We start from the raw sequence: 12,053 nt of genomic DNA on the forward strand, positions 1-12,053 counted from the left end.
CATTTTGGTAACTTCCCTGCCAGTATGCTGTGTAGTTTTTTATTGCTGTGAAATTAGTCATTCCTTTGCAGACTGCAACCAAACACATTTCTGTAGTATATTCAGAGAAGCAACACCAGATTCCTACCAGATTCAGTCACTGCTTTTGTGCTAATCAAAGTGTATGCTGTGTCCATCTGTATAGAAATGAGTGGGGCTGAGCACAATGCAGCAGTCTTTCTCTTGAAGAAAGCATAAATCCTTTGTATGAACTACTTTCAAAGACATGAAATGACACTGAAAGCAGGATGTATTACTTCAAACAATTTTGTACTCCTACGAGCTCTACTTGTTAATGTAATTTGCACAGCTGCATTTTCTATGTGCCCTCCGTTTCTCATCACTAAATTTCAAGTCTCTCTTCATTATTACCAGAAAAGTTCAAGTCTTCATAAGACTAGAATTTGGCAGGACAGCCATATATATGTTAGAAAACAGTTGAATTAGAATTATTTAAAAATTAATATCAAACATCCATTGCCGTTTCCTTTCTGAGTATTGTTACATGTAAACTTGATAATAGTGTGATTGAACAATGTTTTATGTGAGCCATTATGAGTCATAACTTAGGATATGGAAGTTAATATCCCATAGAAGTGCTGCTGGTCCATTCTGTGAACTGAGCCTTATACCATGTGGCCTTTTAGATTTTTTTGAAAGAGAATGAAGAAGTGAGACTCCCTGATTGAAAATCATCTTTTTCCTTAGCATCTCTAAGGGTTTTCTACCTGAACATAGTGCAGTGCAGAGAATTGAGGCAGGGAATCTGCATATTTGTGTTCCAGCTTTTTCCTTAACTTTATCTGCCAGAATCTACAGACTACAGTCTAGCTCTTGATCAATAACATCCTAAAAAAATGTTTATTTTTTACCATACACAATCTTAATCCCAGAAATTATTTCTACATAGCATCTAAATTAAAAACTAAAATCCGATAATGCCATTCCCCTATGTCCTGGTCATTTTTGAAAGCAAGTATGTACGTGTCCTGTATCTTTTAAATAACACTAATTAAAAAAAAAAAAAACAAACAAACCAAAACCTATGAGTGTGAAAACTTTAAATAAAACTTCCAAAATTTAAAATAAATTTTAAGGGTAAAAAATATAGCTTGGATTTTGGTTTTCATATGTAATGCTTCAACTGATCTGAAAAAGTACAAGAGTTTGAATGCTTCACTTAAAAGCAAAAGGTAGGGAGCAATGAGTGATGTAATTTCAAAAGATCACTGGTAAATACCATTTTAAATAAGGTGGGGTTGCTATTTATTTCAGGTGCTGGTCTATAGTCTGAAACAGAGAAAATGCAGGAGCTTCAGAAATATTTCTTTTGGGAAATAATTTGTTATTTTGTCCTACATTTTGAATTAAGTGATGCTCACTTGTTTGTTTTGTCAATATGTTTTGAGAAATAGCGTATCTCTGTTCCCTGAACAAAAGAAGGAGCAGGAAGGATTTTGTCGCAGAGTCTGAATGTATTCCTTGGATGCATTTTAGTGGTGTACATATTCCTAGGGCTGAGCCAGATCTTAGCCCCCCTGTAAAATTATACTTTCTTTGCCATTTTAATGGAAGAAATCCACCATTTGTGATGAGAGACTTCTGTATATGGTTTCATCAGCCTGTGAACGAATATGGTCGGTCCATGAAGCTAAGTAATGATGTTATCCATGATGACTGCAAGACATCTCCTGGATATTATTTCATATGTTAAATTAGTTGATTGATTACATTAAAATTTTGGTTTGCTTGTTTTCCATTCTTTTTCCTTGTTCTTTTTATTCCTCCTTTTTCTTCTTTTAGCTAGACTCTAATCTGTCCCTTAGCTCATATGTAGTAAGTATGGCATGTTGAGGGAGGTGTCAAAAGGAAATTGAAGGCAGAGGAAAACTTACTTTAGCAAATACCTGTTAATATTTCTGAGTTTATTTGTCTTAGCTTTTCTCAGAAATTACTAGGATATATATCAAGTCTCTACCTGTAACCTGTCATCTCTCCAGAGGCCAGGTTACTTCCTCTAACAGAGTGAGAGTGTAACAGAAGACTGAATATGAATAGTCTCTGTGGGAATGATCTATGTGTTCTGGGAAAGCTCTAGATAAGTATGAGAAGTCAAAACTATTTATTAGTGCTGACAATTATGGCTGTTATATCCTCTCCAAGAAAGTTACAGAGTTTGCTTGCTGCATCGTTCTCTCTGAGCAAAAGCTCAAGGAGGACAAGGAGGAGGTAAGATGAAAATCCACACTCCTTTTCCTCCCCATTGTCAGTCCATGCAACTAGCTAAGCGTAGGTGGGTGGGAAGTAAACTGCTTCATCAAAACAAGGGAAAGATGGGCAAAATTAAGTAATAGTGAGGGTTCCCCAAATATATGCCCTTTCATGCAGAGTCTTTCCACTCAGTGTCTTCGTATAAGCTCTGTGACATTTAATGAATAGTATATCACTATTTCATCAACTAAAAACCTGGTGTGCTTGAAGAACAGAGGAAGTGGCCACCACAATTTTTTTTCTTGCAATATGTCTTCTTTCAGAAGTCAGTCCATGTTAGCATCACAAACAGTTTCCACAGAATTGTCAGAGATTATATTCTAAGGCAATATTGTGAATTCCCTTCCTTCCATTCCTATGATATTCAGTAAATTTAGAAGAGGGATAAATCTCACATGTGCCTATTTGTTATTGTCTTTCACTGTACTCCGTGCATCATTTGGGTATTAAGATCTGGAATTGAATGGTCCTATAGAAATGCAAAGTTATATGTGGATGAATGTCAGTCTTCCTAAGTGTTACACGGATTATTAGGTCAGGTAGACAAATGGGAGAAGATACTTCCTGAGTACTCCTGTACAAAGAGCAGTAGATTACCTGAGTCCTAACATATACTGTAATTCCTTGAAAGAACAGGCACACAAAGGACCAGCCAGCCACCAAGAAGGCAGTACAAAACTAATGAAAAATGTATGCTGAGATTAAAGAAGAAAGAGGCACATAAAATTATTTGAACATCCAGAATCCTCTTTTGCCCTGAGTTTAATCTCTGTACATCTTCAGAATTTTCTGCATTTTTTTTTATTAGCCCAATTACAAATTCTGAATTGATGCTTCCCATACTTTATAATAATTTGTCTGGTTTTTACTATTTAATTTGTGTTGGTTTGGGTTTTTTTTTCCTGTTTGGAAAGTTGATTCCATTTACTCTTCTATGTAATGGAAGTTGACATGTAGGGAAAAAGGTAGAGGAGGCAAATGAGGAAATTAAACTCAGAACTGTGTGTATGCTGGGCATTTAAATTCCACACTTGTTCTTGTGACCAGGACCTTTACAAGATTTAAAAAAAAAAAATCACAATATTAATATCTTATGATAGTGGTGGTAAGCAGTATAGAGAAATGACATAAACAAACCATTCTCACTGCTAGTACAATTTTCTGGTGAGTGTTACAAACTATTTTCTTCAGAATACTAAGGGGAATTAACTGCTTTGTACACTTAAAATCTACCAAGTCAGAATGCATTCAATGAGACTTGCTAGCCCAAGGCTTGTTCTTCTTCCCTTTGAGTGGAGGTGCCAATGTACAAGGAGTTCTCAGATAACTCCACCTTGACGTATACGCTAAGGTATTTGCCTTGAGGAGGAAAGGGTAAAATATTATCTGTAAATTGTAATGATAGTGAGGAGTTGAAGAAAGTGGTTTTCTATAAAGAAATCACTTTATTATAACAATAACTTGAGGGTGTTTTTGTTTATAAGATAATAATCATATCTTTGGCTGAGAGTGAAGACTCATTTAATGGGAAGCACCCTCGAGTTATTGTTTGGATGAACATATAAATTGAATATTCATATTTGAAAAGAAAGATGAGAAAAAGCATAAAACATAATGTTAAGGTGGTAAAAGATAATTCTCTAGGACCAAATGCACTTAATGTATCACTTCTACCTCCTGCTCCATCTTACATCTTTCCTTCCTCTCCTCCTAACCCTCCCTTGCTACCTTACCTTGTTTTCCAGTCGTCTTTTCTTCTATACATTTGAACAGACACAATCTTAAAGTTCCTGCACCAGGGTGTATTTTCAAAACTAACTGGAAAGGAGTAACTGAAATTTGCACCGTGGAAACATGCCGTACCCAACAGTCCTAGTCCCTCCTGAAGTCCCAGGGAATGAAGAGGATAATGTGGCAGCATCCCTTAAGATGATATCCAATATTCCTTTCCACCTGCGTCTTTCCAGGGATTGCAGCATCCACAAGAAGGCAAATGAGGTCATGATTCTGTCTTGTCTTTCATGTTGGGAAACTTTTCTTCTATGTAATTCTATGTAATGACAACATAATTTTCACAGGATATCTTAAAAGGTTTGGTTTTGGGAATGGAGGTGTGAGTCCAAAAATAAGAAAACAGAAAAACTCGTAAGCTTTGGTACTAAGGGGAGGGTCCCAGAATAAAGCTTTTCCACCATAAATCTCTACTATTAAGCTCTCTTAATTTCTAAAGCGGGGTGGCCACATGCACATTGCTGTCGCCTGTTGGACACAGCACATGGTAACCCCTGGACTATGCCTAGGAACTGTTTGGGGTTTGCTATTTGGCAAGCCTAAAACCATGCCAGGACCCATTCTAACAATTTAACATCATAGACAGTTGCATTCTGGTGGCTTAAGGATATTTGCTGACAAAGTTAATTTTACCAGTAGTAAATAAGGTTTAAATCCTTGGAAGAAATCAATTGGATCCTCAGCAACCAGTCAGGGGAATAAGAGGCCAGTAGGGTACAAAGGCATTTTTATTTTTTTAATGTATTAATCTTTAATTACTGAAGGATCACATGGTGCTTATTGTACAGGCGGAGTAAGCCCTTCCTCCTCTTATCACGGTATCCTATCATTCTCCCAACTTAATTGGTTACCTCACTGATTATTTTTTTTTCTGAAAACTAACCCAGGCTGATTTCTGACTGCACATTTCTAGTCTGTCACAGTCAAGTATCTCTAATCAGAAAGTTAGGAGTCTGTGAAAGGGAGGCTCTTTGGGCAAAATGGAGCATGCCGCTGGTGTGCACAGCCTGCGATGTGCAGTTTTGCCTGTGCTGCTGAAGGCTAGGTGCTGCCTTGGGGGAGAGGAGAGTCTGCTGTGAGCCCACTTAAATCCAGGAGAGGGTGAAAGAAGCATCTGCCACCCTTCAGTAGCAGAAGCTGAGGCTACAAGTGACATAGGGTCTAGGAGGTCATTGCATGCAAAAGAGCCAGCATGGAGGAATAGGTTCACAGTAAGCTGGTGCTCAGCAGCTATAAATGTTAACTTTTAAGGAGACTGCTCTGCCATTCCTACTGTGTTCCTGATGATGATTATGGTCTTAATTCTGGTGTGCTACTGAGTGCAGTTGCAAACATGTTAAAAATCATAGCAAGCCTGATGCCAGGGCAGTCCTTGAGCTCCCAGGGGATTGCTGGGAGGAAAAGAGCAGATCAATATCCAAGGGTCCCTGGACTCTGAAGAACCACATCCATGCAAAGTCCTCCATGCTCTGTGAAAACCAAAGACACTGCACACTTATACTGTCCCACTGGTTGTTCTCATATTCCCACTGTCAACTGGCATCAGGGCTTGGGTTAGGGCAGCTTATGAGCTGCTTCCTTTGTTCCCGTTTGTTATCTTTTGCTTCCGTTACCAAGGTCTTTTCTTTTTCTCTCCAGTGGAGCACTAATGAGTTTTTAAAAGCACAGATGAAGGAAAAGGAGCAGCTTCTACTGATCTCCTTTCAAAGCATGACTGATTTATCAGTTATTTGCTGTACAGAGAAGCACTGTAGACAGCTAGTCTGATAGGAAAAGGAAAAGTTTCTTCTCCAGCCTAATCACTGTCCATTCCGTGATATCATAAGATTCAGCTGTTAGTGCCAAGGGTGGTTATAGTGTCTGAACATGGAGCTTAGACAAGGCATGTCTGAGCAGGCAAGCATACCACATACTTAATGCTGGGTACTCATACGAATGTACCAGTACATGTAACACAGAATAGCCTTGCCTGTGTCCTCGGGAGGCAGATGCTATCGGCTGCCACAGCAATCACAGATTTTACAGGCAATAATGTGTGTCACTTCCATATCATGAAAAAGAACTTCACAGTTTTAACAGGAGCACTGCTGAAAGGAGCACTTGCCATCATGTGTGCTAATTTTAAGCATGCCTGTTCTTCCTTCTTATATTCTGGTTTATTACTGTCAGACTGTGCCTGGGTTCTGGCCTCTTGGCGCTGCTTTGCAATAGAAATAAGAAACATGAAAGCACATTTTAGAAGAAAACATGTAGCATAATAGAGGAAAAAGTAGGTCAGATTTCACTTGCCAATGCCCCTTTAAGTTAACAGCTGTGGGTCACAATACATTTTTATACAGAAGCACAGCCAGAAAATCTGAGCTCGCACAGCGATATCTCATGCTGTTCATAACCTTCACTTTATGACCTTTGATGTGTTATGTGGCAAGTGATCAAAGACACAAAACCAATTTTTTTTGGTTGTTTTAGTGGATTTAGTATGTCCATTTTCTGAGAATACTGTGTTAATATATATCGATTTTTTTAATTGTCACATTGTGTGTAAAGATTTATTTTCATCCCTTAGGAAGGGGAAAGCAGGTATGAACGTGTGTTCCTAAAAGTCCATGAAAGATGGGTTCTTGACTGCAAAGTCATATCAGTGAGATTTCTTTCTTAGTACTTTATTATTGTTTCTCTTCTCTTGTAAGGTCTTAATACACATTTCAAATGCCTACCCTTGGCTAAATATTTGGGGGCCTGAATTGTTACTTACAGGTTATCGGCAATTGCTAGGTCACTGTTTCTGTTTGTCTGTAGTAGCATATTGCTCATTAAAAGGCAGGATTTCTTGCTGTACTTTCCTCCAAATTGCCTCAGTTCTAAAACAGAAATCACTGTGGTGATTTTTCTATATTTTCTGGTTTTATGTTTTATATAAATAGTAGCATCTTTCTAATGGAATTTAATAATCTACTCTAACTGGAAGTACTTGAAATTATTTTCATGGTACGAAAACTATGCACTTAAAGCATCATAAACAGGCAATTCTTTCAATAGTTCTGAATAAGACTGGAATGTATGCGATAGACAGGAAAACCAGATGTGGCACCAGCTTTGCATAAATTAGAAGACTATACTCTTCCTACATACAGTTCTATGAGGAATCCATGTGATGGATGAATAATTTGGCTTACTTAGGCATTGTAATTTTGTCCTGCTACAAAAGTAGAGCCAAAATTGATTGAGTGCTGCTCAAGGACAGTATTTCTGTTTAATTACTTTGACTGTTTATAAAGTAGGAGAGTGCCTGTAGTGTCTATGTCACCAAAGTTTCTATTTTCCATAATTTCTTTTTTTCTTCAGACATTTCATTCAGTGATTCATCTTTTCTTGGTGCTTATTGATCTAACCTGTAAGTTAACAAAGATTCATTTTGGAATGGCTTAGAGATCCATTTATAAATGAAATTATTTGATGGTACTTATATAGAAAGCTTTTTGAAGTACAGGAAGATTGCCAACATGGAAAAATGTATTAGAAATGCAGAAGTGTGTTATGATAAATACAGCACTCATAGGTGGGGTTAAAGGCTGTGATATAGCTGTGTGCATTCAGATTTAGTTACTGCACAAAAATGAATCCCAAATGGCTGTTTTTGCTTCACTGACTGTAATCCCAGCAAGGCAGCCTTATAGACATCTGCTAAGGTTTTTTATTAGTATTTGGTAAAGATTTTGAGATTGAGGTGAGAAAAATCCAACTGTCACCTAGAAATGACCTCGAGGGGGTTTCACAGATTTGTCCAACAAGTTTTTCACAGATTTCTACAGGCTTAGATATATTCCTTGCTCCGAAGTGCTTCAGACAGTGGCTATTCACATTTTCTAAAAGATTATGGACTGATACATGTGGTGTGCTGTTTAACCTTTACTTAGTCAAGCTTTTCTTAAAATATGAAGGATACAGACCAAGCAAGGGACAAATTGCCCCACATTCTTCTTCACTAGGCATTGAAGGATATATCAGTTAATCCACTGTTATGTCTGCAAATAATTCCTTATGCTAAGTAGTTGCTCACATTCATAGCCATTGGAGTCATTATCAGAACATTAATAACTGTCATGAGATTTTGGGATATACTCGAACAATTTATTTCCCAGCGGGCTTCTTACCTAAACAAGATCAAGTCTTTGTATCTTTATTTAGCCAGTATACTGTTGTACTCTGTCTCAGAATTATCTGTGCCTTGCTGCTTCTCAGTTAAGAGAAGGAAGAATGAGTATACAGACCAGATAGTGCTTCTAACCATGCTGTTGTTGTGCCACACAGTTATCCGAGAGTAATAACATGAAGCAGAAACATTTAGGTTCTCCTTTCTTTTTCATTTAAGTAAATGCATGCTGATAAAATTCTAATGAAAAGGAATCAGAGCACAGGAGCGAGTGTCTTGTTATGGAAATTTTCTGTGATGCATTGTAATGTTGGATTTTCAGTTTTTAAAAGTGGTTACATTCCTAATTGGCGAACAAAAAGGACCAATTTATCCCTTGCTGTGAGAAACATTTTTCTTATATATTATTCTCATGAAGCCTCTAATTCAGCCAAACACATTATGTAAATGGAACCTTCAAAATACCTTCTAAAATATACGTCAGATTTACATTACTAGACTGTTACGTTAGCTTGAGCACTTGTTACATTATATGGCAATTTTTTTTACTTTCATAATACTTCTTTCTAAAATAAATTGTGTTTGGTTCAAGCAAGGCTTCTATTAATAACTCTTGGGGTTATCCTAAATGAGTATTTACTAGCTTCACCTGGGCATTATGAACATAATCTCTACATCTTCGTCTTTACTGATTTCAAGAGCACAACTTTTATATCTCTTTTAAACTAGAAGTGCTTTCTTTTGATACAAAATCTGCAAATGTTGGAATGCAGTGACTGTTCCAATGCCGAATAAATTTGGATAAATCTGCACTGCATACAGATTGAGTTTCTCAAAGCCTTATGACACAGATACTGTGGGCTGCAAAATTAGCGGCCAGTGTAATATCTGCGAAAGCTAAGCTTGTGTTTTGTGACGCAGTCAGAATCCAGACTTACATCTAGTTTGCATGCATTGCTTGCAAGTCTGACAGCATTAGGAGAGAGCACATTTTAACATTAATGTTATTGCTAAAGATGCAGTTTAAATGTGTACGTATATGACGGTGCCTCTTCTCTAGAATATAGTTTGATTTCAAACAGTTGTAATATATGAAGGAGCAAAATTGATTATCACAAAATAATTTGCATTAGTAAATGATTGTAGTAGTTCATTTGCATAATGACGTGCTGTTAGTCTTGGTTTCATTCAAGTTTAGGTGGAAGTGTTAATAATGCCATTTTCATTTCTGGCCTCGGTTTTTTAAGATTCTCAGCTTTTGATGGCTTTCTAATGTGGATCTCTTCTCCTCACACATAAGATATATTTTGTCTTTGAAATGAAGGTCAGAGAGGTGTCAATTTAGATCCAGAGAGCTTCCTGTGAAACTAAAACCATACTCAGATACTGAAGCAATAAAAATGAGCAATTAAGCCTAGAAGAGGGTCCATTAAAGCTATAGACAAATTTGAATATATCTGCTTTTCAGGAAGAAATCTTTGGGGTGTTTTTTTAAGGTTACATTTGACTGGTGAGCTATGGGGACTTTTGCACCATAGGGATAAGATAACTGCTCCTCCAGCTCTCTGTAATGATTTGGGGACAATCCAGAGCTAAAACAATACAGATGGGCTTCTCATTTTGCCTTACAGGTCTCTTTATAAAATTATTATTTGTTACATTCAGAACAGCAAGTGGGCAACTAATAAGGATTAGTAATGGGGAGGTTTTATTTAATTCAGTTTTTAAGCTGCTTTATTCAACAAAATCCTTAAAACACAGAGATTATGTTTTTGGAGATACCAACACACTGCCATGAATTCTATAGTATGTGCAACTCTAAAGCATATTTTCATTGAAGATTAAATGTTTATATACAGTATCTGAAATTATTATTGATTACATTTTGCAGTTGTATTCCCACACTGAGGACTTGGTGATTTACTGTTCCAGTGGGTTTTCAAAGCATCGTCTAGCAGGATTTATAGAAGCTATAGCAGTACTGCTAACTCTAATGATTTTGTTGCAAGTCCTGCTGTATTTGATGTTGTATTTTAATACCTGTCTCCTAGAGTACAGCGGATATGTGAGAATGCCTCCTTTTATTTTTTAAAAGAATTCGCTTTTTCCTATTACGTAATAATATAGTATTATTATAATAATATATAAAAATTTAACATTTCACCCATTTCTACCTGTGTTTGCCCACAGACAAATAAAAGGAGTAAAGTAGTTCAGCATTTGAATGGGATTCTCACTGTCCTTTTCAGCTTTACACATTTCTCTTTATTTTTCCAGTTTTGATACCTGAGGTTGGTAATAGTCCTCAAGGAGAAGAGATAAGCAAGCAGTATTGTATAACACAGCTCACTTAACTTTATCAAAGGGGTCATAGTCATTATTTTGGAATTGACAGTTAAGGTATGTCCATTGGGAGGTTGTGGAAGTTAACTTATATTACAGCAAACCCTTTAGATTTATCACTGTGTTCCTGCAGTGAAAACACATTTCAAGTATATATAATATTTTCTGTAATACTCATGTTTTCTTTATCTCCAGCCTACTCGTCCTGAGCAGGACTTTGGGAGCCACTCCCCTCCATGCTGTGGCCACTGCTGAAGGGTTTCTAAGGCCAGCTCAGGAGTAAAACTGTTTGTCCCCACTTATTCCAAGTGTTTCCTCTCTGCATCTCCACAAGCAGCATCCTGTCAAGCTTGGGATACCCCTATTTAGTTGTCTCCATGTAGGTGTCTTGTTCGCAAATTGAATCCCATACCACTGACTGGAAGCTGAATTATTTTGCTCATTATTACTAAGGGAATGCCCTCTTTGTAGAGTTTCAATGGCTGCCTTGAGAGGCTGAAGACACAGAGTGGTCTTCACAAAGTCCTATTTAGCTTTCCTAGCTGGTCACATTTCTATTTAATCCTACTTCCCACCATCTGATGTTTTGCCATGTATGATCTTACCTCACCTTATGCAAAGGATTCCTGTTACTAAAGCACTCTTCTTGATTTAGGTTCCAGTTTTCAGTAAAGTTTCAGCTTTCAGTAAAAACTTGTTTCCTTTTCCTCGCATCTCATTCATGTTAGGAACCATCTCTTCTTAAAATTGCTGCAATATGTCATGCTAAATTCTGAGTTTATGTACATAATAATCTTGTGTTACTACTAATGAAAAATTATTATACAATTAGAAGTTTGAAGCAAAGCTTTTTGTGGAGTTTGGCCCAGTCCTTCCTCATGATTTTCACTGCTTTGTTTTAACAGGAGTCCTGTGCTTGTGTTCCAGTGCGTGCATCGCCATGTCATTTGCCTAGACTGTTTCCATTTGTACTGTGTGACTATGCTGAATGACCGTCAGTTCATCTATGACCCGGAGCTTGGCTATTCCCTCCCTTGCGTAGGTATGCTATAGCTGGTTCATTTTTAAAAACTTATGTGATTTCTATTTCAGAGCAGGATTTTTTAATCACCTATTAGATTTGAGTATACCTGTGGAATTACACTGACTTCATAGGAGTTGTTTCATTTCATGGAGAAAATATTTGCATTTTGAAGTGGTTCTTGCTGAGCATGTGAACTGGAGAATTAACTGGATTCCAAAGGGCATTTCTTTTAAAAGCACATGCATACTTTCTTCACATTAGTATTTTATAATCATGAAGTGCTAGCAGATGACAGCATTATACTCTGGTTAAAAAAAAAATAAACAACAACAAAAAACCACCCACACCTTGACCTCCACATTTCTTCTTTTAAATTAAGTAAATTGTTAACTTTCTTGGCCTGTCTCCAAGTACTAATAGAAAAAAGGACTG

General features: G+C 37.0%; 1 protein-coding gene across 2 annotated transcripts in view; it reads left to right on the forward strand.

Moving 5' to 3' along the window:
* Nucleotides 1-12,053, forward strand: part of PRKN (parkin RBR E3 ubiquitin protein ligase) — a 775,925-nt gene that overhangs the window by 476,085 nt on the left and 287,787 nt on the right. For both annotated transcript variants that reach the window (XM_064446939.1, XM_064446938.1), the window contains exon 7: nucleotides 11,503-11,639. In XM_064446939.1, coding sequence (XP_064303009.1) covers nucleotides 11,503-11,639 — 137 coding nt within the window. The remainder of the gene's footprint in view (nucleotides 1-11,502; nucleotides 11,640-12,053) is intronic.

Source organism: Phalacrocorax carbo, chromosome 3 (genome assembly GCF_963921805.1).
Source record: "Phalacrocorax carbo chromosome 3, bPhaCar2.1, whole genome shotgun sequence".
Classification (NCBI taxonomy): domain Eukaryota; kingdom Metazoa; phylum Chordata; class Aves; order Suliformes; family Phalacrocoracidae; genus Phalacrocorax; species Phalacrocorax carbo.